General features: G+C 44.0%; 1 protein-coding gene across 1 annotated transcript in view; it reads right to left on the bottom strand.

The window, feature by feature from the left end:
* Nucleotides 1–26,538, bottom strand: part of TYW1 (tRNA-yW synthesizing protein 1 homolog) — a 111,233-nt gene that overhangs the window by 43,699 nt on the left and 40,996 nt on the right. Inside the window, exons 11-13 of the mRNA XM_009276393.2 lie at nt 21,380–21,489; nt 14,880–15,057; nt 10,772–10,907 (exon numbers count right to left, since the gene is read on the bottom strand). Of these exons, the coding sequence (XP_009274668.2) occupies nt 10,772–10,907; nt 14,880–15,057; nt 21,380–21,489 (424 nt within the window). The remainder of the gene's footprint in view (nt 1–10,771; nt 10,908–14,879; nt 15,058–21,379; nt 21,490–26,538) is intronic.

Raw genomic sequence — 26,538 nt, 5'->3', positions numbered from 1 at the left:
TTAAAAAATGAAAGTCGATCTGGTGGGGGGGGGGGGGAAGAAAATGAGGGATAAGAGCAGTTTAAAAACAGAGTCCAACTTTAGCCAAATGCTTCTGGCTAAAGAATGAACTGAACATTCAACGTCTCTTCAGATCCAATGGAGGAACCCAATCTCCCCCACGTCAGCTGCCAGGTGTTCAGCATTTTTAAGCCATCCCAGCAGTTATTTATACATACAGCCAGAGACTTGGATGCTTTCTTGCGGACCTCTGTAGTCGGAAATCTCAGTCAGGAAACAACATCCCACTGAAATTTTGCAGGGCTCTAAACGAATATTCCTCAAAATCAGTGCTTTTTGCTCAGCAATGGGGGATACAGGAAGGAAGAATAAACTGCATTTTAAACTATCATTATTACAGGATTATTTAAGTGAGCAATTGCAGGATAATGAAGAATGAAGAGGCATCACATCTGTAAGGTAAAAAGAGAATCCATGATTTGACAAAGCGTCAGCACTTTCATGGGTGTAACTCTCAGACAGCAGCAGCCAGCAATGCAGACACGACGGATGCGTGACTGACGGCACGGCACACAGGCTTGGCCGAAGCCTGGGAAGGAGCTATTGTATTTAAGAGAATAAACTGACACTCGTTATCTCAGGAAACAACAAACCAGCAATGCAACTTCAAGAGTCAAATGATGAAAGTAGAGATTAATCCACCATAAAAACATAATTACCTCGTTAAAAATCACTCTCGCAGTCTGCAAAGCAAAGGATTTATAAACATTTTTCTTCTGGGTTTTGTCCAAATCATCTAAAAATAGAACTGAACGCCCTACCACAATTTGCTGAAAATCCTGCCCATTTCATTTAACAAAGAACAACATAAACAAGGCATCTGAAATAAATTTCTTTCTTATTGATTAAACAATCCTTGCAAGACTACTGCTCTTGTAAAGCCCTAACTCAGGAGTTAGGCTTTAAAATAACAAGCATTATGGAAAGGTAAATAGGCTTTAAACATTTTAACTGCCCATCCTATTAAACAGTTGAGCTCCAGCTTGAGCTGGGGACTGAGAGCACTCCTGCACAGTGCTGGGGCAGAGTGAGACATGCCAGGAGGTGACGTGTGGAGAGGGGACATTCCCCATCCAAGCATGCATGGGAACGATGCTCCGCACAGGCAGGCCTGTGAAAGCCTGGGGTCTGGAGATCAATCCTGCTGCAAAACAGCTGTTTGCCAGCGGCTGCTGTTAACCCCTCTCCACACACTTCCCACTAGCACCTACCTGAGTGTTCAGGTGCAGCACTGGGAGCCTTTTAGCAGCTCCTGCAGGCTTTGTATCTGGCTCTTTGTTTTGAGCAGTTAGCCTCTGAGCTTTAGCCTCAAGGAGCTGGACTCCTTCCAGTTCCCACCAGCTTACAGGATTGCTCCCTACAGATATATTCTAGGAAAATTTGTAGAGTATCACCACTTCAGAGCAGGCAGCAGTACTTGAAGTCCTTAGCCCCTGCCCCATCATTTCCATCGGCTGAGAAAGCCTACCCCCCAGCTACCCCAGTCTCACAGCCTGGATAGGTCAGCATTGCAGAGCAGCGTCTGGAGAGACTATAGACTGGCAGCTCACAAGGCAAGCATCACTTCTGCTTGCAAAGGAGCTGCCACTACATTTCTGCACAGCACTCCGCTCCCCTTGCAGCCACGCAAAGATGCATCCAGCAATCCACTGCAGGCAGCCATCTCTCCTGCCTCGACATGATGAAAACCACTACAAGCTCTTTTACACGTCCCACGACCACTGGGTGACCATCACAGACTGAACCCCTGATCTGGACTGCTTATACCTACTAGGGGGGACATCCCCACGTACACCAGCTCTAAGGAGGTCAGTCACTGGCATTAGCAAAGTTTGTCTCTTCTCAGCCCCACTCCTGTGCTTGATGTGCTCTCAAGTGCAGAGACATGAGTATGAAGTAACTGAGCATCTCTGAGAGCTACCAGGTAAGATTTCTCTTGAAGCATCATGCAAAACATAAGAGCTCTCATTTGCCACCATGAAGCATCCTGCCGCCCCCACCTCACTCAAAGTGCAGTGTTGTTCCATCAGACTTGCAAGTCAGTTCCCCACAGACAACTGCAACAGAAGCAATGCGTGAAAATGGAGTATTTATAGCATGATCAGAGGGATTTGCTCAATGCAACAGAGGCTGGGTAAGGAAGAAAAGAGAATGAATCTCTTAAAACAGATTGCAGAAGTAATCCAAAGTCATGGCAAAAACCAGGGCTAGCATTGGGGTCTAACTGCCAGGTCCCGTTCCTGCAGAGCAGCCAGCTTCACAGACCTGCCTCGATGCAGACCTCAGGCATGAGGCACCATGCATTGCTACTGATGAGCTCCATCTCCTCACCTAGTTTCACTGAGGCACAGGTTTAACTGTTAAGTTACCCACCTTCCACAACCGTAACTTATCTGCCTCTCTCTGCAGCCTGAATAAAAATGGCAACTTTCTACTTGGGCAACTGCCGGCATGGCCAGAGCCTTTGGCAGGAACACTGCCTAGCAAACGCTGGATGAAGACAGCTATGCTATGCAGTCTTTACCTTCTGTAAAGGAGCGAGTCCCATCCGTAACAATAATAAAATCTTGCACATTTCAGAGGCATTCATGAGCCTCATATACAGATTTAAAAATTATGTTGCTTCTTAAAAAAATCATGACAAAGGGTTTAACAAAGTCCTAAGCATCTCTGGATGCACAGTGCAACTTCTACCCCCACTTGAGGAGCCTGCTGTCAGGGGTACATGCTTGACATTACCTGAAACTCCGACATCTCAAATTAAAGCTTTCTTTTAGAGACTATGTCCCTACAAATAGCCTCCAGATTTTCCTACTTTCACAGAAAGCTGGGCTCCCACAGGGAGATAAGGCTTCTCAAGATTGTTAAGCAAATGAAGCAGATACACATTTTTGCAGGTCTGTAAACAGTTGCATTAGTGCTATGGATAATCAACTCTCCAGTTCCAGGGCTCATCACCACCTATACTCTCTACACTCCTCTGTTTTTAGAACTAAGCAGTTAGAGGAGATCATTTACAGTGCATCTAATATCAGTTCCTCTACCAAACAGATTTATGAGCAGCCAAGTGCTCTTCTGGGACAACAAGAAAGGGAGATCCCCAAATTAGTCAGCACAGTAATTGCACCCAACTATCGCACTTAGAAATGGCTGAACAAATTTGAGAGAAGCTGAGCTTACCCATCACAAAGGCCTTAATGGTGTAAAAAATGAAAAATAAATCACCTTTGATTTGCCGGTTTGCTCTGACCTTTTGTCATTGTTACTAATTACCAGCTTTCTGTATTCAAGTATGTACAAGACAATAAACTCCACAAATTCATATGAAAGATGCTCCAGCAATTTAGCAGCTGGAGATTCAGAGGAGACTCTGAATCCATGTGTCGTAATTCCCGCATTTCTTACATTGGCAAATCTAACAGCAGCTTCATCCAAGGAGAAAATGCAGAACTTGGCTCTCAAGCGCACAACTTGCAAGTCAACAAGGCTCCGGATGGGTAACTTCAGCAGCTATGGAAACAATGGATGGGGCACATGGTTTGGGAGGTCACAGACTACCCCACTGATCACAACCACCACTTACACCCACCAACAAGTGTCCAAAGTTACCCAACTTACAACATCATCTCCCTTTGGATTTTTAAGGGGGGGGGAGAGCCATACAAAGGAACAGGGCCAAGGTACAAACATCTACATGCAACAAGGAAAAACAGTGCTTCTTTACGTGAGCTGGTTAATTGCTAAAAGTCAGTCTGACAAAGGAAGTTTAGGGTCAGATTCTGCTCTCGCTGGCACTCCAGTAACCCCAAGAAGCTGAAATGGGTGCTGAGGAAGAAGATCACTGACAAGCAGAGCACTGAACACATGACCATTCCTTAAGCTCTATCACCACCTACCTGCTGCAGGATCCTGCCCTAAAGGAGAACTGGAGGAACAGCCCAAGCCCTCCTCAGCTGCTTCAGCCCCAAACCAACTAAATTAGTTCAAATCACCTTCAGCAGCAGTATGAGCCAAGCACGACGATCTCACCCTGAAGCAGAGAAGAGCCTTCCCAGAGCCCACCCCACCAGACGACACGCAGCACTGAACCACCCTGGGACACCAAATCCGTGTGTCACTTCAGCTACTTCTGCAAGCCTGGACCCAGCAGCCCGGCCTCTGTCATCCAAACACATCTGCACTACTCAGTCCATCATAGCTAACCCTTTACAAGAGGATTTCTCACTCCCTCCAAAGCAGTAAGTCTTCCTGATTTTATTTGCCTTGCACGGGTCCACAAGTATGCTCCCTGTGCTTCGGAGGAGCACCAGCATGCCCATTACCACATTCCCATAAAATCCATTTTCTTGTTTGCAGTGTTTTCACTTCTATTATACACTCACCATCCGAGATGAGAAAATAGATCACTCTTGCAGATGCTTTGTCAACTTATCTTTCCTGAAATGTCAAATTAATAGATTCAATGAACCCAATAAAACACTTATCTGAATCATCATGCTAGAGCCATCGATAATTGGTCAGTGAGTAGAGAAATCCAACAGCTAATGCATTTAGCAGAACGGAATATTATGCAATGCTCTGCACAATTCCAATCTATGGCATTTGGCCCAGTTACTTCAACTTTATAGGCTTAAATAAAAACACGTTTTAAAAATAAAGTGCAGATACAAGTTTCCTTTGCCTAGTTGCCACAAGCAGAATTTTAGGCTTGCTCTTTCCTTTACGAGTTCACATAAAAACACACACATGCCCTGTCTTCTCAGGCTGCTTTTACATGAAGACTACTGCTCTATTTCACAACTAAAGAGTGAGAAGACATCCCCAAGACCATGGAGCCTGTTGGGGTAGCTGGGAGTTCTGGCTCCCAAAGCCAAGCCCCAGGGAACAGAGCAGCCCTTTGCTAGCGATCGGGTTAATAAATAACAGAAGGGCTGGAAGGGGGAATAGAGACTGGTTTGAACCAAGCTCTCTAAAAGCCAAGTCTGGCATCTCTCATGCAGTCTATAAGGAAGAGCTCAAGGCAAAAGACAGATCATGTTTAATAAAAGGTAAGAATAGCAAATGCTTCTTAAACGTTAAGTAGCAGAAAAGCTAGGCAAGCTAAATAATGTGTGCTAGTTAAGGAGTGAAAGGGAAGGGTGAACTTAGAAGAGGAGGTGGAGGGCCCTCTGTTTCTCCCATTTACACTTCACAGGTTGGAGCCCATTTCTAAAAGACATGGGAAGGGGGAGAAGTGCCTTCTACCAAACAACAAGGGTGGCAGCTGGGCAGCCTCTCTGCAGCTGTAACTGCTCCCCTGGCAAGAACAAGCAGCAAACAAATAGCCCACGGGCCTGGCTACCCCAAAAAGTACCAGGCAGTAATGAGGAAGAAGGCACTGATGTGGGATAACAGACAAAGCATTGGGCAAGGGCTGACAACACGGATTTTACCCCCACCTCTGCCTCAGGCTCGCTGGGTGGCCAGAGACACCTTGCCTTTCCCCCCAGCCTCACTATCCTGTCTTCATAAGACACACAGTAACAGCCAGCAGCTTGGAAAAACATATAATTTTGATTGTGAAGTGTGTTTATGAACATTTTTCCCCTTTTCTTGCCTGCAAGCAAACCAAGAGGTACTGGAACAGACAGAAGAAATAAGATTTCACTCCCTCTGCAGCCAAGAATCTCGCTGAAGCCTCATTTGGGATTGCTGCTTGCTGTAAGCTAAACTGAAAGGAGATGATGTATTTCAGAGACAATAACTTAATATTAAACATTGTACCTTTGTAACACTCATCATATCGCATTTCAAAAGGCTTACGCCAGAAGTCTCATTAGCAAAACCATTAAAACAAGCGCACAGCTGGTGGAGAGCATTTACTGTGCAGAAGAGTCAAATTCTTCTAAATTTATAGTGGCAAAATTGATTACTGATTCTAACATCTGTTGCAAATTTTACATTTAAATTCTCCTTAAAAAGTCACTTAGCTCAGAAACATCAGACTAGGCTCTACAAACCAGCTCCCCTCCCCCAGTAATCACATCAATAATCTCCACGCAAATCAAATGTGCTCTTTCATAAAAGCAACTGTTACTGTCATACATTATCTAATAAGCACTAAAACGCGCTTAAGATGTAACTCAATATATTCACACTACATTTGTAATCACATAGAAGCCAAGGGTAACTTTGAAGAATAATTTTAAAAAAAGGATGGGAGGGGGGGGGGGGGGGGGGAAGACTAAAGTAAACACCACCAGATGCAAGCCTGAAAATGTTTAAATATGCAAGCTGGCGTCTTCATCATCCAGAAATGTAAAAGGAACTACCTGTAAGCAGCGTGCAAATGCAGAACTGGAAGATGGTAGTGGGAGATGTTTTTATATTTCATGCCTTTCTCTGGACAAACCATCTCTAGCACCTTCCAGCAAGGAGTACATAGCCACAGGCGCCAAATCCATGCACTGTCAGATATGTGATATCCTAGGACAAGCAGAGCTAAGAATTTTCCTTTTTGGTCCTTTAATAGGAAAAGAAAGGGGAAAAAAAAAAAATTAAAAAAAGACATTTGCTATACCTCGCCCACAGAGCCATGACCCTGTTTCTCTATGAAACTTTAATTCCCTTGAAGTAGAAAAAAAATTGAGGGCAAGGTTTCACCCAAGATCTAAAGCAAGAGTTGCATATGATATCTAAAGACGCAAGTCTAACTGCACACCAGAAAGCACCAATAAGCTGTTTCTTTTGCTTTTTGTGACCCTCCTGGAAGGACAGGAAGGATAAGGTTCTGCTTCATCATCAGTTCCTGCAGTGCCATAACATCTATTAACCTAAAGGGTTTTTCCCCCCGTTTGCTTTGTGCATAGCTCCAATCTGTTTAAGAGAACATTGGCACCTGTCCCCTGAAAGTTAAAGCAGTTCAGCAATGCCTACTTGGTGTCTGGCAGCACAGCAAGTACTATAACGTACAGCGTATCAAGCAGATTGGGCAGGATTTATCATGATTAAGTCAAGAAGATACAGACAGAAGAGGTGACACCATGTCAAGGTTGGAAGAGTGTTCCTCAGAGTACCTGAGCGACACCAGGGACCTTTTCCCCAGAGCTCATCAGGCCCATGAATGTCCATGGAGGAGCCACCACTTGCTTCAAGACTTGTCTTACTCTTTCAACCGGTGGAAAAAAGCATGCTCAGAGATGTTGCAATGTAGTGTTGAACCACAAACAAGGCATGTTCTGCTGGTATGTCCATCACCATCTTTTCTCCAGTTATTTTCAAAGTGCTTGGGTAGAAATCTGTAAGGACTTTTGCCATACTAGGTCACTGCATCCCCACTTCATTTATCAGCAACTCGGTGGGGGATTCCCATTTGTCTCAGTCAACATCCCTATTGCTTGGGAAAACACTTGGTGATTTATGGACGACAACAACAGTTTTCAAAATTTCTCAACCTACAGAATCTGGTCTAGTAACACAGAGGGAAACAGAGCACAAAGTCAAAACACAAACGGATCACAAGTCTGACTGCTGGTGGCTGAGAGCTCAAAGAACATCGGTTCCTTATTTTCTTGCTCAGCACGTTTGGTTAATGGTATTTTTGAAAAAAAGCATCAATTTGATCATAAAACTTCAAGGGATAGAAAATCTACCCCTTCTCTCCTGAGCTTCTGGACCCTCTTCATTAATTTGTACCTCATTTCTCATTTGGATATAGCATTGCAAAGAAGCAATGGCTGGAAGAAATGCCTTTCAAGCACTGGAACAGAGATTTCTCATCCTTACGATGAGAATAAGGATTCACATCCTTAGTGCTTCCTCCAAGCGCTTGTCTATCAAGTCAAGTCACCTCTCAATCATTCTGATGAACACAAGGCTGTCAGAGGATGAGACTACAAGACTTCTCAAACGTGATGTTTGGAAAGGGCACATTCTAAATTGCACACGTTAACGTCTGTCTTTCCTCTCAATTTAATTTGGATGGCGGAAGACACATAACAAGAAACAAATGGAGCCTTCTGGGAGTCTACCTGCTGTTTAACAAACTCCTCCCTCAAGAAACGTTTCTCAGCATAGAAAACTTAACACGAAGGTTATCTCAATCAGAATCACTCTAGAAAGGGCAAAACTTGCTCCAAACGGCAGTGGGCAAAGAGGGGGTTTCTTGCTGTTTGTTGCAGAAAGAAATATCACAAAAGATTGTTTTTCTTTTATTCCTGAACTTCCTTTGAAAATGCTGTAGCAACTAGTCACCAACATGCTGTATGATGCTGTCAAATCATATTGGGAACAATTCGTTATTAAATTCACTCCTTTATTAAGAGCTCAAGAACTTTGCACAGAACTTCTTTTGTTATCATTATCAGTATAACTACCTCTCTCTAGGGCAACTAATTTGAAACTCGCCTCTTTGCTCAGGCCCTTCCATTTCTATTTTTAATAAGAATCAGCCTGCTTTTTGGTGGCAGGAAAGAACAGCCAAGAAGGACATCCTCGTGCCTTTCTCATCTAGGACCGTGTCTTCTCCTCTTCCTTTCTCCCGCTCGTCTATTTGGATTATCAATATTTTGCAGCAGGACCTGTCTCTAGCTACCCATCCCTGTAGCACCGAGCACAGAGCCCCAGGAACAGCGAGCAGACACACAAGCAAGCAGGGTAACAGTGCAGAAACAGCACTTGCCAGACAACACAACAAGCACAGCAAGGTACAGCTTGTGTTTTTAAAAACTCCCTTCGCCCATTTTTGTTTATTTTTTAAGTGTGCAGAGATCAAGCCTATCCATGATTCTTATTAGCAGTGACTCATATCAGCTGCAATGCCAGCTTGTCTCAGTCTCAGGAGAATTGAATAAGCCTGGATGGTTTGTCAGGCAGTGTGAAAATATGGGGACTTGTATTTTGTTTCCAGCTATATTAGCATCACTTTCCCAACACAATGCATCAGCACTTCCCACCTATTCCGAAACAGGAGCTGTATTTCTCAAGAATCAGCAGATGCATTAGCTTTCACCACCTTTCATTCATTACAGTCCTACAGAACGGTGCTTAACATCACACATGAATACCAAGCAACGCGCTCAGAAGGAAAACAGAAAGGTGCTTCTGCCCAGAAGCAGTTTAAGATAATTTTTGGGGTACCACAACCATGTATAACATTAAAAGAAAAACCTAACAAACAGCAGCTTCCCCAAGACTTCTTGCTGTCCCCCGCACGCGATGATACAACACGCAGCTGAGCAGGGGCTGGCAGAACAGTGTGTTACCAACTGGAGCAACTCTTAATTGGCTCTTGTGTTATCATTGTTTCAAGGACCCTTCAAAGTGCAGTTGCTTTGAGGAGAAAATGCACCTGCTAGTTGAGCTTTTTTCCTCTCCTCTTCACCTTGACCAGAGTATTTTTAGCTGCGTGGACAGACTTGCCAACACTTTCACCTTCGATTCTTTGCAAGGAAATTTGACACACAGCAATGAATGAACCATATCTATCCAGGGTCAAGAGAGGCAGAAGGAAAGAAATGATGGGCAAAAGCAAGCTCCCAGAAGACTTTCTCAATATTTTTGCCTTCGCTATTTTAGCTCCCCCTCTTTCCACAGCCTCCTCTACTCACACAGAGAACTTAGTAAGTTTGCACCCGATTTCAGTAAGCTCAGAGTTTGGCCTGAGATTTTGCTTAACAAGATCAGCTGGCACACCTGCATGCAAACAGCTTGATCAAGCTACTCACATGCCTTTGCAGAAGAAAGCACCACTCAGTTACACTGAGTCTCCCAGATCTACTAATGTAAGTACATTTGGCAGAAAATGGTCCAACATCGTCATCTCAGAAGGCAGAAAAACTCATTATTCAAATGAAACAGTCTCTCTTGTCTGTTCATCTCAGCAGGTAACATGTCAACTTCTGCCAAATCGGTAAACAGAAGTATTTGCTTCCATCAGAGCACAATATCAGTAAATAAGAGAGGGAAGACATGCTCATGAAGCACTATTATTATTAATTCATGTGATGCTGGGACCGCAAGCGCTTCATTAATTACTACAGAAACTGTTACACGGTAGACTAAGTTCTGAGCTGACAGCAGCAGACATGATCCCATGGGCCTTCAGGTCACTGTTCAGCTGTCTCAGACGGACACAAACTACCACAAACCACTGACAGTGTAAAAGGGTCACCCTTGCTATTATGCTCAGATATACTGTTTTGGGTAAATCTTCCCGAAATAAGCAGATTTCTATGTAGCAGGAGGGCAACTCGAGCTAGTAAACTCCAGCACACACATTTTAATGTCCTTTATGGACTGCAATTTCAAGGGAACCTTTGAGAACCAGTGCTAAGTGCCACATGGGGATTAATGACTCTTCCTAGTCTTCCCTAAATTTCCAGTTTTTCTTCAGCAGCCTGCTTTCAGTGTAAAAGCTTCATTAGGAAATCCTCTATTATTTTATAATCTCTTCATCTCTCACAGCATCTTATATTCACAGCAGAGTTTACTGTCCCATTTGACACACATTCTGCTCTCTTTTTGTCCTTGAATTTCTCCCCACATGGAAAACTGATCAAACTTGCTGGACTTTATACACCTTAACGTACAAAACATGTAAATATGCTCCCAACACATCCAGAACCCACTCCACGGTCCATCTTAAGCCTCTCAAGTCTTCTACTTTTGTCCTGAGTAGGTAAGGTGCAGAAGGAAGAAAAAAAAGTTTAAAAATACATTCTTAACTGGGTACCTTTTCAGACAAGGCCTTTAAACTGTCCAGAAACCTCTGCCAGAAATCCTTGAAGAGGGGTCGATCAATTCTCTTCAGGCTCTCTTTGGTGCTGGCATCCACGCTGACATACAGCTGCGTTACTGGCTCAAGGTTCCTTGGAAATAAAAAGGAGAAGGAAATTGTTGTTTTCAGACATTACTGCTAGCTGAATTTGTGTTTTCCTACCAAAGCACACACAAAATACAGTATCTCCAAACAAGCTGCTCTGCTGGTCCAGTAGTGACAGGAACTACACAGTATTTACAAGGAAAACTATCAAGGTCCAGTGGTTCATCTCTGCCAAGTGACCATCATCTTAATAGCAAGACGTTACAACCTACTTTCAACAAATAATACACCCCAAAGCTAAGAACGTCATATACAGAGGCCTTGGCTGACATTTTAATTATCTTTTCCTCACTGAACCGGAACATATTTCACTCCAGGGTAGCTGTAACACATTCAGACAGGCTTCCCAAAGCAGGCTGTCAGGGGTTCACGCGAGGCACTGAAAGGCTCGCCACTGCTTCTCACCACAGTCCCCATGGTTAAAAACCGTAAAGCTCAGCCCCTTCCCCGTAAAGCTCAGCCCCTTCCCCAAGTTCTATTTGCCCTGGCCCATGGAAAACTAATCCCATTCAATAGAAATACAGCCATAATTCAGCCAGTTTCTACTGCTGGACACGTTGAACTTACCTGACCTGCAGCTGGCATCATCAGTCAAATAATTTTTTGAAGGGAAATCAAAACTGTTTAGAAAATAAAACCAAGCACAATCCCCCAATGTGTTCTCCTTCCACTTCCAAAGCTCTTATTTCATATAAATCCTGCAGTATAGTCTTTCTGGTCACATAATGCCGGTGAGCACAGCATCTGTGAGCCCAACACCGGTAGCTTCTAAAAAGATTAAGCCTCCTCTGCTGTGTGAAGAGCCTGGGTCGAGTCTAATCCCTTCCATAAACCCCAAGGGTATAAAGGAGAAGCAGCAACACTGCAGTCCATTAGCAAAGGGATAATGAAGGGCATTAAGAGGAACTACCTAAAACGAGCTCCCTTGTCACAGACAAAACCGATAAAGTCAGTGAGTGTAACACACATCCACCCCTCACGGCATCTTCCACCCCAGTGTCTCTGAGATGAAGTGACAGCATCCTAATTGCACCGCGTAACTCTTTAGCTCTTACAGTTTTAGGACAACATTTTGCAAGCGCTTTTTGTGAAGTCTGTTAATGAGCAGGCTATAGTCCCAGCTTGATTTGGTTCTTTATAGAAGATGAGAAGAAATTAGAAACTATTGTTCAGCTGCCGAACAGTGCCACCTAAAAATACAGCAAACCCCCTGCCCTCCCCAAAGGTGACAAAGTGACAAGAACTGTCCAGAATGAGACCGAGCAGAGCTCTTAGTGTCCAGAAACATCCACTTAACATGGACACTCAAACAACCTGTCTAAACATATTCTCTCCATGTGTATTTATACAGAAGAATGAAATAGCCCAGAACAAATTTAACATTTTAGGTTAAAAAAACCTATTTTGTAAACAAGCTTGTCTGGACTGGCAGCCCAAAGCCACAATCTCCAAAAATGACCAAATGTTCTAGGCCTAAGTGGATTGAAGTATTCGGTTTCAAAGAACATAGCCAGAATACTCTTTTCTTTACTTAATGCTGCATTTGCCTAATTAAAAGGGGCCCCACTGAAGATGGAGCAAGTGTTTTTCAAAACATGAGCTGAGAAAAAGTCATCTCCTCTCTGAGGATCTCAATCCTAAGGGCAGGCAAGAGCCAGATTCACTGTTATACTGGAGAAAATTAAGGAATTAGAAGAGATCCCAGGGAGGGATTTCTGCCCCACATTGCTCCAAAACAGAGCGGTCCACAGGGCTCTGCCATGGCTGGGACTGGAGCCAGGACAACCTCGTGCATGCTCTGCCAAAGGGGAACAAGGAGAAAGGGCAGTCATGGGTCCAGCCAGCACCAGGGAGAAGCAGAGCACAAACTGATGTTCCCAGAACACAGCTACATTTCAAAATTAACAGGAAATTTAGTTACGTGGTACTAGGACGGGTTTTCCAACATTCCTCCTTAATTTTTGGTTGTAATTTCCAAGCTAGCTTAGACAGCTGAGATCGCATCCAGGAGATCAAGTTCACAGCATTTACCACGTACGAACTTGGGCAGAAATCATGACCAAGTAGCATAGCACAACTCAAGAGCAATAAACTGACTTCAGGCCACCAGCCATGAGGTGGTTTCACAAGCCAGACAGGACACAGCCTAGTCAATGACACAAAGAACAGAAACATCAATATAATAGAAATGAGCATTTGCTTATGAGCAATAATAAGCATCTGCTCATTATTATTATTGATGCTCATAAATGCAAACACATAGGCAAGGGTTCTTGTTCACAGCCACTAATCGGAAACAAGAGGAGGAAGAGGACAAGAGCCAGGTTCAATACGAGCTCACGTGCTATAAAACCTCCTTCACTTTATGAAAACGTGTGTGCCTGGAGGCAGATGAAGCCGCAGTCCAAATACAAAAGGAGGAAGAGGAGAAGAGGGAGGAAGGCACAGGCAGCACCACGCTGAAGACTCAGCCAGGGGGTCTGCAGAGCCAGCAGGCCCCTCTTCTAAACCCAGTGAACACCCCAGGCCACGCTCCCCGTTTGCATGCTGGATGCCGGAGATTGTGCTGCCTATTTTAGTACTAACTTTTAGACTATAGCTCCCCTCTGCTGACAACGGAAAAGCGAGCTTGGTGCATACTTCAAGTCCCATATTAAGCAAATCATTTGCTTTGATGAGCCAAAGATCAGTTGCAATTTTTAAGACAGCAAGACTAGCATTTTATCACTTTCTTTTTTTGTTTCTTTTTAAAAACATTCAGCAGATCCTAAGAAATGCAGCTTCAAAATATAGTGTGTGCTCTCTTTTTAAAATGCTATTTTTAGGAAAGAGCAATTTCTGTCTATCAGGCACATAATACATGACTTAAAGTAACTTGATTACACAATTATTCAATCATTTGGAATGCCTTTGTAGTGTATAATTACTCACTCAAAAATTGCATGCCCTCCCCTCTCACCCATATTCAGTTGGAATGCCTTTGTAGTGTATAATTACTCACTCAAAAATTGCATGCCCTCCCCTCTCACTGCCATATTCAGACCACGAGAAGGAAGTGAAAAGGAAGCTCTACCAGAAAGTGCTAACGCGGAGAGGCATTGAGCTGAAATGACAGTCTGAGCGACGCACCAAAACCACCCTGCATACAGCTCCGCTAGCACGTTCACGTAACTCCAGGGCTGGAATTTGTCAGCGTTATTAGCTAACGGTATTCTGACGAGCTCTCAGCCGCCTTGCAGCTCGCTCTGCGTGCTGCGTTTCCTTGCTATATTGCTTCAGATTTTGTTAACAGCAGCCTGGATGCTCAAGAACATCAGAAACAGGGATTCTTTGCATTTGTAGAGACCCTTTCAGCAGAGTTCATTAAAAAATTGTGAACGTTTAGCTCAAGTCCCTCTGAGAGGGAGGTTAAAAACTACTGATCCCACTTTTGCAGATGAGTGTGCGCTTTTCACCTGTTCTTATCCTGCACTCTGGGCCCTGCTGGAGATGCTGGGCTGTATAGATCTTTGATTTGAGCCGTTACGGCTGGTCTTAAGGAGTTAGAGCAAAGATCAGACTGCAAGAGAAGCACACAAACCAAAAAGGCAATTTATGAGTTCAGTCTCCTGCTCTAGCTGTTGGAAACACTCACACCAGTTATCTGTGTCCCCAAGCACAAAACACAGCTCACTCACTGTTCTCCTTCCCTCACACCTCTGGGAGGTACTATATTACCTTCTCTTCACTTTCAGAAGTAATCACACTTTAAGAGATACAGAAAAGAAAATCAAACTGGGGGAGAGAAAGAGACGAGAAAGAGCACGGGGAGATTAAGGTTAAAATCAGATAGATGCCAAATGGGCTTTTCCATTGTCAGTGCTCATGCAGAGCTTACTCTGATGACCGATAAAATGGAATTAAAATACAGGTCAGCACTCAAATGTTTTAATAGGGAAATATTTTGTCCAACTCTTACCTAATCTCATCTGGGAACTGTGCATTTGTAACCAGGAAACTAGAGATGCTGTGCTGGTGCAGGAGCTTCACAAAGCGGTTGATCTCTGGGTACATGATGGGCTCTCCCACCAGCGAGAGCGCGCAGTGCTTTGCTGTCATCGCTTCCTCAAAGCGATCTGCTTTTACTCCCGACACGCCTGCAAAAAGAGGGAAAACAGACTTAAATCAACTAGATCCTCCTCCCAAACCATGCATCCATATCTAAAATACACCCTGTCACACAGAAGACTGAGCAAAACCAGCTGGAGCCCTCCTGAACCAGAGGGGACACCAGGCCACAGCCAGCGCCCACTCAGCCAGCTCTGCAGGAATTCACAAAACAGCGTACACCCAGACACATGGAGCTTGGGGCTTTGTGTGCCCTGTTAACTACTGCAAGCAATTTTCTAGTAACATTTGAGTCAAGCTTTCCATTGCTAAGACCTCAGTGATGCTGCCTGACTGCTGAGACAGAAACACAAGAGCCAGTTTAATGCCACTTCAAGCAGGGGTCTTAGAGAAAACCAGGTTATGTCTGTCTCTGCTGCTGACCCCCCGTGGTCCCCCAGCCCCATGAAGATCAGCTCCCCAGAGGAGCTGGGCACACTTCGCCAAGCAGAGCGCCAACAACCAGGCCTGAATCCATATTGGCAACCACAAGAAATGCAACTCCACAGAGGACGTGTTGAAAAAGAAAACCCAACACATGACACCGTCCTGAACAGCGAGAGACATTTCAGAACGAAGAGGAAAACACAAGGAGCTCAACTGTAGCGTCCACGTGAAAATGCTATCTGCAGGTTTAACCAATCTGAGTCACATTTATTATACCCACAGGAGGGCAGGGGAGAGGCGAATACTCCTCCAGCCCATCCATATCCGACCAAGTGCTCAGGAACCCGTACGAAATCATCTGACTACAAACAAGCTTTTGTTCCAAATATGTCACTTCACATTTCGCTGACGTGCCTTGATGTACTCGAATAATATCTGAGGTTTTAGACTGGGGGTTGGTCTGTTTAAAAAAAAAAAACAAAAAACAAACAACAAAGACTTGAGTTTGAAACCAGGTCCTCAGCTCACCTCTCGTTGCCTAGACGCTGGAGCTAAAGCAGTACAGAAAATTACATGCTATGCTACAAAGCCACGATGAAAAGAGATGTTCGTGGATATTGCTTCAGCCTCACACAGAAAAGCTGGTTTGCGATCAGAGGGAAGCTTAGTGCATTTTAAACCAGCCAGGCTCAGTCCCGAGTAAGTGACAGGACTAATGGTTATTCCGCAGAAACCTGACAGTACTAAAATGAGAACTTTATTTGAAAAGAAAGAAGCATCTCAACCACACACAGAGATTAAAGGACTAACTTTTGCATTCCTAAAGCTACTGTAAGTCATTTTTGGAATTAATTAATTTCTCTCTCTCACCATCTTGCAATTGGACTACGATAATTACTCTGCCAGCTTTATAAACAGACAGAAAAGAGTTCCAACATCACAGAGTTTGAGAGTAACTTTCTCAAAACAGTTTACAGCAAATCTGGCGTATAGTAAATACACTTCCAGAGGAGGATATAGGTTTTGTATGCAATCATTTGACCATATAAATCACAAGCTAGACACGGATAAACTAAACAGGATTAGTGGGTATTCCAGGGAGCACATGAACTCTCCTGCACTTTTGGCTGCCATCCCACTACAGCACTCAACCTCTTCTGCTCCTGTAGATGAGCCTCCTTCTGTCTTCAGTCAGTGAACTTCAGCAAAGTTAGAGCCTGGGCAGATTTTGTATGGCATGCAGCAGGTCCAACACAGGTGGCAGGAGCTTGGAGCTGTAGGAACCTGAGAAGCCTCTGCAAGAGGCAGTGGCGTACAGCTTTCAGCTCCTGCCGAGCTCAGATCTCAGCAGAGCGTGCAGCCAAGCTTTGATGAGCACATCTCCTTTGAAAAGCTGATTCCAGCTGCTCTCCTACTGGTGCACTTTAATTTGGGAAGGAAAAGCATCATCTGGCACATCACCCTAGAGAGGCTGGTTGTTGACTTCAGGTACCCCTCTGCAAGTACCTGTCCACCAGTCATCACAAGTGCCTGGGTGACTGGGGAGACAAGGAACCTGTTTTATCCACAGGTAGACTTAGGATTTCCTAGTTCAGGTCATGCATTTTTGTTTGTTTTTTCCTTTTTCCCCAAGTTGAACCAGGTTTGTACTATCAGAGACTCCTACTCTCCTATTTTTGAATTATGTTTCCATTCTGTGTGTGCCCTTCGCAAGGGCACAGAGATTTACTAGCCACTACCTACAAAATGTATCCATCAAATAAACTACTTCACACTTTCCTACCTTAGCTCCCTATCAGCAAGATGTCTCTCCATCAATTACTCTAAAAGAGAATTATGTGACATTAACTAACGTCTACGGTCTTCAAAAACAGTACAAACTATGGCAACAATAAAAGAGAAGATAACGTATCATCATCTCTAAAAGCACACATAGAGACTCTTACAGGATAGAGGGCTATCCTTTAGGATATCCTATAGGATAGAGAGTCTCCAAGAATTCTTCTGTTCCTTCAAAGATCATCTCATTTTTACCACAATGCATGGAATTAATAAGGCATCAGACTAGCTCACCATTTCCTTTGGGGCAGGGAGATGTCCATATGTGCATACCTGAATGCAAAGCTGTGGTACTGGTACTAGAAACAGCACCAATTTATTCAAATAGCTTTGGGTATTATCTGAGCAGCATTACCAGACACTCAAAAGCCTTGAGGGCTCTCTAGCTAAGACATTTTCCCCATGCTTTTCTTCTCCAGTAGCCCGAATAGTCTGGTCTGCTCTACGTTGGGGGGTCAGTGTTCAAACATCTCGGCAGACATGCGCAGCACCCTGCTGGGAACTCCTCTGGAGTCCCTGCGGCTGCCCAGCCAGCGCTGCAGAGCCCAGCTGCAACCTGTCCTCCCTCTTCGACAAAGCAATCTAGTCCATCGCACTGCTCAAGCCTTGGGGTGGCTTGTGGGGTTTTGGTGGGTTTTTTTTTCTTTTAAAATCAATCATAATAAAATCCGACCTACTATTTATGGAGTGCTGCTAAGTTTGCTGGAAGTAGACAGTCATGTTTTCTGCCTGCGGCACTTCCAACCTGGACAGAGTACAGCTCTGGCACGGCACGCAGGGGACTTTTGTCCTGCAAGACACTGCGCATCTTTTAACTCTCCCTGGCTTCAGCTTACCACACAGTGTTTCAACTCAATTTTGCTTTCACCGATTCTACTCTAACAATATTTTCACATGCACCTCAGGGAAGCAACAATGTAAAATTCACAAAATGTAACAGTGAGCTACTGGGCTTTTCTTACTGATTTTTCTTCTCCTTAATAAACCTTTTGCTTTTAGGCTCCCAAGGCAGGAAGCATGTTGCCATCTATCACTCTGAAAAAGTAACACATCTTTTATTTTTCCACTTTGCAGCACAGTTCTAGTCCAGAACCTTTTTTTTTGGTCTTTCTCCTTTCACAGTTCCAGGTCAAGTGTAACTGTGCTGAGGATGCACATGCAAGTTTCAGGGAATATTTATTGATTTGTTTAATGGAAAATAAGCTCCAAAAAGAGAGCATTGGGGCGTCCTTACAGGCCTCTCAACACTTTGGAAATATTTTCAGATGCTGCCAAGTCCGTCTGTAAGCTCTCCCTCTCCCCAACCCTTTTTGGGAAGGCACCAGGGAACGGTAAGGGAAGGAGGGGGTTATTCCTTAGTCTGAAGTTGGGTTTAAACAGATTCCTGCACTCAGCTTTCAGAAGAAGGCAGGGCTTTCGAGCATCTGCAGAATAACTTTTGCTTTTCACCTTTCTTTACTGCAAACAACACACATTTCTGCCATACAGGGGCAACACTTCCATCACACTGCACCAGTACTGTACAGCTCGAGAACAATCCCTGCCTTCGCAAGCGTACCCTCGATACTCCATCAGCAGCTGCATGCAGATCTAGTCATCACTTTAAACAACATGTGGCTTCTTCCTAAGCAAATATAAATGACTATTTTGAGTCAAGTCCTGCCTCATAAAAAGGAGGGGTGTTGTTATCGTTTAAGACTTTCAATTTTAACAATCATAACAAAAGTCACAGAACTACTGGTTAGGAGGGGCTCCTGCAGGTCTCTAGTCCAGCCTCCTGCTCAGAGAGGACAATTGCCAACACTGGACAGGGTGATAATGGCTTTACTTAAAAGACTTGAAAACCTCCAAGGTTGGAGGGTCCCCCACCTCCTTGGGCACCACCTTCGCTGAACAAGCTGTCTAACTTGAACCTCTCAAACAGAAACCCAAGTCTGTTGTCCCTTGTTCTACCATGGCAGGTGGGTCTCCCAGCATGGACCGACATGGGGTTGTAATGCTCTCACAGAACCTTCCACTTCTTGCCGAACTCCACATGCATCTATTGGCCCAATACTCATGTTTCTCAAGGTCCCACTGAAGTAAAGCTGTGCCATTGAGTGTGCCTGCCACCCTCCCTAAATTAGTATCGCCTGCAAAGTTGCTGAGGGTGTATTCAGCATCATCATCCCCATCATCTGTTGATGGACATGTTGTACAACATAGGTTCCTGGATCAACCCCTGAAGTACCCTGCTTGTTATCAGCCACCAAACTGACCTCAAGCTATTGATCACTATCCTTTCAGCATGCCCAGCTACATTTCAACTCGTCTAAGAGCCTGGCTATCCAGAATAAACTGAATAAAAGAGTAGAGGTTGAAAAGTGCTCAGTGCTTTAAGCGTTTAACACGAATACTCTCGTTTATAGCTGTAACAGTCTTCTATGGCTGTTATAGCCTTCCAGACAAGATTTGTCATCCTACATGCTCTTTACTCATGCAAACCACCTGTACCCAAACTCCTGCTGTGCTGGCAACGGCATCCCACCAGCTGACTTAACAGGCAGCTATAAAACTCTGCAGCAGCTCTGGCCCAGCCAGTCAGGCAGCACTGCTGCAGGCATCCTGCCTTAACTCAGCACTCTCCCCACACTGCCCACATGGCTGCAGTGCAAAATAAACAGCAAGGCTAGAGAATGAGACCTGCAATTCCTTACAGGCTGCCCTGCCTCGAGCACTAACAGCTGTGCTTTGCTTAGTCTGAAGGAAGATACACTACTGACACCAACTACGTCCTCCACCGACTCCTCTCACCTTGCTACCGCTTCCCCAAGGAAAGCTTCCCCTACCAAATCAACACCATTCTTCCCTATCCCACTACAGCACCTTCACTGCTTTCTCCTGGACGAGCTCTAGGGCTGTGATCCAGTCCACCAGACTGCATGCGTGCAACAGGCAGAGTTGGTTATTCTGGCTGCTCCCTATCCGGTTCAGCATGGGAGCTCCTAGGGAACTGGCTGGTCCGAGACTGCGAGATGATTCAAACCAGCCACTTGATGAAAATGAAGCTCCTGAGGCCCTAACTTGAGTTATTTTTCCACCTATTATATAACTCCAGTGAATGAGACAGAGAAACTCTGCTCTGCTGACAGAAGTTTTTTTTGCCTGTCACATTTTAATCCACTGGGTTCTCTCTGTGCACAGCCAACATAAACAAACTGGTTCCCAAAATGACAGCCAAGACTAAGGCTCATCTTGCACATTTTATGGATGCTTCATTCTACTCCTGCAGCTCGCACAGCCTCTGCTGTCAGTTAGGAAGAGCAGAGTCCTAGACCTGTCCTGCCAAGCTGGCCAGCCCTCCCAGCACACAAAGCTGACCTTGGCAGAGTAACCAAGTTTATCAGCTTTGGGAAAACAGAAAAACCCCAACCATCTATATATATAGATACATAATGAATAAATAACAAACTCACAAGGAGTTCCTATGGGAAGCAAAATACAGGACTTTTCAGAGCTGTTGTGTAACTGCAGCTTCAGTCACAAACAGATGTACTGAATAATTCCTGAAAATAATAATACCCTGAATGCTACTGCTCACTCATTAATGAGAAAAATGCAATCTAGAAGTTTCAGAGCTAACACAAAAGCTCCCAGGGGATTAAAGCTGGGCAGTATATCTCCTGTAAGGTTAGAGGTTGATTCCTTTTGCCTTCTACCTGCCCTCACTTTTACATAAGAATCAAGGTTTCTCATCATCCGTAAAGCCAGCTTTAACCACTGAGGAAGCCTCTGTGCACACCGAGGAAAATGGTATGAGAACTACCAAGATGCACAAAAGGCAACTCCACTCTACTCCCTCAAGGCAGCAGTAGATACCCAATGGCTGACTCATGTTCTAGCGTGAAAAACAAGGCAGAACATCTCAGAAAACAGCAAGTGTGCCACCAAAGTTTCTTCTCACTTACCCGTCTTTCTGATATTATAAATCTCATGCCTCCTTCCCAGCATTTCACAGATGACCAGAACATTTTCATCTATGCTTTGAAGATGCTACTGCTGGTTATCTTCCAAAAGCATCATTAACAGGGAAGTGGGAGAAGTTACCTTTGAACTGCTTGATCATATTCTGATGGTTCTCAATAGCCTCCTGCAAGATCATTTCAGGTTGGTCCATCTTCCATCGCCACTCCGTGCCCACTGGATTTGTATGATGTCTGAAGGAAAAAGAGACAGTTATTCACTGTCATTTGTAACACACATGGAAGAACCCATCTGTCGCCCTGGGGACTTTGGCATTGTTTAATATTATTAAAAAGCAACAAGAAATTCTCAATATCCTGCTTCTGACACAACTTTCAGATGTCATCTTCGAACACCATTCTCATACCCCTCTCATTCCAGGCTCTGGTCTCCCCAGAAGGAAGAAGGGACCTTGCAGTTTATATTAAACTTAACATACCTATTATGAATCACAGGTAGAAGATTTCTAAGCTAAAATGATGCTCTGCAGCCAGAAAGACCTCTGTAAAAGAAAGGAAAACTGGTTCTACCTCCTCTTCTGACCACAGCTGCTCAAAGCACTAGAAAAGGAAGGTCCTAAGCCATTTTTAGTTCCATCGCAAAGGTACCAACTGCCACCCCGAGAAGGACAGGATTTGTTTCTAACCCAAGCTTTGTGTAATGCTCTAGTAACAAGACACATGAGGGCAGACTACTTCCAACTATATGAAGAGACTAGGAAGTCTGCAGTATGCCGGAGATGCATTGCTAGTGGATCTAGTTAATCTCCTAGATTTACTTAATAGGGGATTCCCATCACTTCTGAGATCTGCTAGCTACTGCGTTACTGAAACCCAAATGCAAAAAAATAAAAATAAAGTGTTAATTTCTCTGAACCAAGCAGACCGCAGGATAAAAAACACTGATCTTCCATCTGAGGGACAGCTTGTGTCACATTGGGTTAGGAAGCCAACCTTGCCTACCCGGAAAGGACCGCTATACCCATGTTTTGTTTTCTTCAAAAACATAAAAAGGCTACTCAGGCAAATCCACCCAAGCACCTGGAAGATACATGGACTTTCTCCCCTTTCCCTATTTCATTAGCACGAGAGAATGTTACAAAGCCATTGTAAGTCATCTGGGAAAAAATGCGTCCTGACCAGCACAATGAAATATTACCAGCAACTGCTGTGGTACCCATCACGCTCGCACCTGGACAAACACACCACAGAGCGAGCCTGTACAAGGGCACAGACCTCTCCCTGGTGAGAGGAATTTCCCACTAACCTTGCTGCACTTAGATTGGTATCGAACAGGGATAATTCCACCTTTAAGTATCATCCTAAGAAGATCAATGAATTCCTGTGCTTTCACCTCCTTGTTCTCTCCCCATCTTCCCCTGATTTTTTCCAAAATATGCTACAAAAGTTCCTCCACTTTTCCCCTACCAATTCTACTGCAGCTCTTAGAATAATTTATTAACAGAAGAGCAGCATATTTTGCAGTGTCTTTCAAAATAGCATTATTGGATTAACATAGCTCTGGACAAGAAAACAAGATCAAGCAATATATACTCCTGAAACTCTGTTTTCTGACCAGCTGATCTGTTTCCTCTACTGCTCTCCAACCCTGGAGGTCAGCCACGGAGACAACTGTGAGGTTACCTGCCATATTCAGCCTTCCAGCTACACAGGCATTAGGACATGACGCCCAGCATTTAACTAAAGGAGAAAAGACAGAGGGAAGCACTTTCTCAGAATGAAGTGGCTGGTGCAGTGCCTGCTGAAGACAAAAGACTCACACTGACTTCTCCAAGTGAGAAAGACCTGCAGCTCCAGACTGACAGTGCTAAAACAAAGTCTAGACCTGGCATCAATAAAAATAGCCCTTTGGCCCAAACATTTCTTCATCTACTTCAAGAGCAAAGATTCAAACACTGCTCTCAAACTACTTTACCATCTCAAAGATCCTTTAGGCTAAAACAGCTTTGCTTTTTGAATTTCCCCTTTTTTTTTTTCTCCTGTCTGCCAACATGGAAAGTTTTCTGAATGCCAACTATAAAAAGGCATTTATAAAACTCTTACACGTTTAACTACATAACTTGTAACTTGTATATTTAATAGAGCAAGTTGGCAGAAAAATCAATGGGCTCCTGGTGCATGCTGGACAGCTATTAATTATTAGTGTCTAACAGTCCTTGAATTTTTAACACATTCTGTTTAATAAACATACCAGGTCACATCTACAGAGCAGCTTATTTGGCAAAAAAACAGTTTTTCTGTTTTTCTGGGGGGAAAAAGCAATGTTTTGTGGCTGATGAGATTGTTTCACAGTCCCTGGCACAGACAGAAGTTCACTGTCACCCTCCCATTCCCCTGCAGGCTCTGTGACCCCCCGCATCAACTGCCTCACCAGCTACTCAAGTCTTGAGCAGGTAATTGTGCATGGTATTCCTTCCCTTCCAAAAATAACACAAAAAAATCTCACCCCAAACCACACACATCAGAAAACCCGTATTTTATTAGAGATTCCAGGTGTGAAACAGGTTTGATTTGATACTGCAGAGACAAGCCACCACTGCCACAGCACCCCACCACCGTGGAGCGATGCAAGACTGCACGAAACATGAGGGGGAGCTCCCAGCTCGCTCCCGCTCTTCCCCTGGCTAACAAGACTGCCTCCAATCCAGCCTTATTTGCATTCTCAACAGACCTGTGATCTACCAGTATTATTTGCCAGCATTACCAAAGTGTCCCTGGCAGTCAGACCTCTGCGAAGAAGGTGTATTCTTCAGTGGGGCAGTGCATCCCCCTCCCCAATCACTTGTGTATTACTTTAATAAATCAGCTTTTGCTTGATACCCTCTTTTAAAACAGTTGCTCTCTTCTGTGAGCAATGCTTAGTATTATGAAGCCTTTCAAGAAACTCAGAGAAAATACAGCACGGGTATAAAGTATCATTTAGTCCAGTGATCAGCTGATTGATGTCGATAGCTGGTGGGGAACATGAAGGTGAAGAAACACTGGTGGCAGTGATCATGAGAGGACGGAGCACATGGCTCCCAGGAAGGGACGGGAGGGAAAGAGCAGAACAAAAACAAGAGAGTTCAAGAAAGCAGACTTCAGTGAACCCTGAGAACCGGCAGGTGAGACCCCAGAGGAGATGAGTTTAAGGGCAAATGAGTTCAGGAGAACTGGCAGTTTTTTAAACCCTATTAAGGCAGAAGCGCAAACTGCAGCAATAAAAAGCAAAGATATGAAGAGCAGCAAGAAACCAATCTGGCAGAATTGCAGGCTCTTCTGCAACCTTGCCATCCTCCAGCTGAAAATAAGAGGAAGAGCACAAGAAGACAAGAACACAGGGTCATAATCAGAAAGGTCGAGGCAGAAAATCAGATACAACTAGCAAAGGACATACAAAAGGGCTAACAAGAAAGACTTTCCTATAACGATGTGAGGAGTAAGAGGAAGGCCAAGGAAAAAGCTTGTCCAATGCACAAGCAAACAACGTTTAATGTTTCTCTGTGATGACAAGAAACCTGCTTGCACCTTTTCTTCTACTTTCTCCTGACGGCAATGGGAAGAATCCAGATTGGACTAGGAAGAGGACAGGTTAGAGATATTTGACCTAAATGAAATGTTTTCACTAGGATGGTTAAACTCGCCCTAGAGCATGTTGGATGAATTGGCTGACAGTATCAGAGTCGCTAGCAATAAGCTGGAAGTTTGTGAGGAGCATGTAAAAATGATTTAAAACACACCGGAAAAGTGCAAATGCAACACTCACTTTAGCAGGAGCCAAAGATTTCTATACCAGCCCCTCTTAATTTCCAGTTCCTCAGGACATACTGGATTAAATAAGTGTTTGTGCGCCCCAGAACACAGCACTGAGATAGGTAACAGCCAACATGAAACGTTCTCAGCAGGTTCAAGACCACCACTGGTCCTTGTAGGCAAAGGGAAAGGAGAAGAGGTTGAGCTTTTGACACCATCTTACCCAGTATTATCATAATCTGCCCAAAGAAATGCTCTGTAAGTAGCACTGTTTTGTAAGAGAGCACAAATCAGGGTAGAAAACTTGAATCTAAGATTAGTTACCACTGGTTCAGTAGGACACTAGATCTATCCCAAAAGGCACCTGCAGGGTTGTGTCCTGGACTGGTCCTAGTCGGCAGCTCCCAAGAGTTGAACGATGGCTCAGGAGGCAGGCTTACCACATCCGAGGTGGAGCCAACCTGGCTGGAGATGCAAACTCAGGGAGGACAATGTGCCATTAAGAAGATCACCACGTTGACGGTATTACACAGTCATAACTTGCATTTGACTGCAAAATGCCTTGTGGCAGGGATAAAGCAAAGACTTCAAGTCTCTCAGATTTACCTTCTACAAATCGGATGACACTCACTTTAAAAAGAGAAGTTTTGATAGGAACAACAGTTAAAAAAAAAATCCTTATCTAGACTGCTGTCTGAGGAAGAGGAGCACAATGTTTCTATAGAAGTTTCCTGTTAAATATCAGACAATTATTTCTCATGTCGCTCTGAGCAATCTTTGTTAGCTGTAAGAATGAGAAAAATAATGGTTTATTATGAATAAATTAAGGAAGAGAAAAAAAGGTTTTCACAAGGCATGGAATTATTCCTAAATGCTGATAAATGTAAACAATTTTAGAGAAGAAAAAATTGGGGAAATAAGGCCGAAGTCAAGTGTTTGGATATCTGAACATCCAAAGACAACTCATTTTAAAAATGACAAAATATTCAGTATTTTCAAAAGAAAATTTGGACTTTTCTCCTGTTTTAAAATCAACTTAAATAAAAAGATTTTCCAGAAACAGGTGAAAAAGCCCAAAATGAATTGATGAATTTTGGATTAAACAAAATAAATCAACCCATAACTTCTATGTTTTCACTAAGAGTGCATTGCAGCTGAACCCTCACTAACTTCCTAAGGTTTTTCAAATCAGCTGCTCAACCAAAATAAATTTAGTCCTCTCCTTCTGAGATTACTTGGTCATTGTAGAACACCCGGCAGCAACTCACGATCGTACCAATAGTGAGGACTTTAGACCAGGTTGGTTTTGCCAGTTCCTCTGAACCGAGAGGACTGAACTTCAGATTTTTAGAACAACCCACTTTTGATACTGGCACTGGTACTTGGCCCTGGTGAGGCCGCACCTCGAATACTGTGTTCAGTTTTGGGCCCCTCACTACAAGAAGGACGTCAAGGTGCTGGAGCGTGTCCAGAGAAGGGCAACGAGGCTGG

The sequence above is a fragment of the Aptenodytes forsteri genome, unplaced genomic scaffold (assembly GCF_000699145.1).
Source record: "Aptenodytes forsteri isolate BGI_AS27 unplaced genomic scaffold, ASM69914v1 Scaffold209, whole genome shotgun sequence".
Taxonomy (NCBI): Eukaryota; Metazoa; Chordata; class Aves; order Sphenisciformes; family Spheniscidae; genus Aptenodytes; species Aptenodytes forsteri.
The sequence above is the reverse complement of the archived record's forward strand: the minus strand, read 5'-3'. Positions and strand labels throughout refer to the sequence as shown.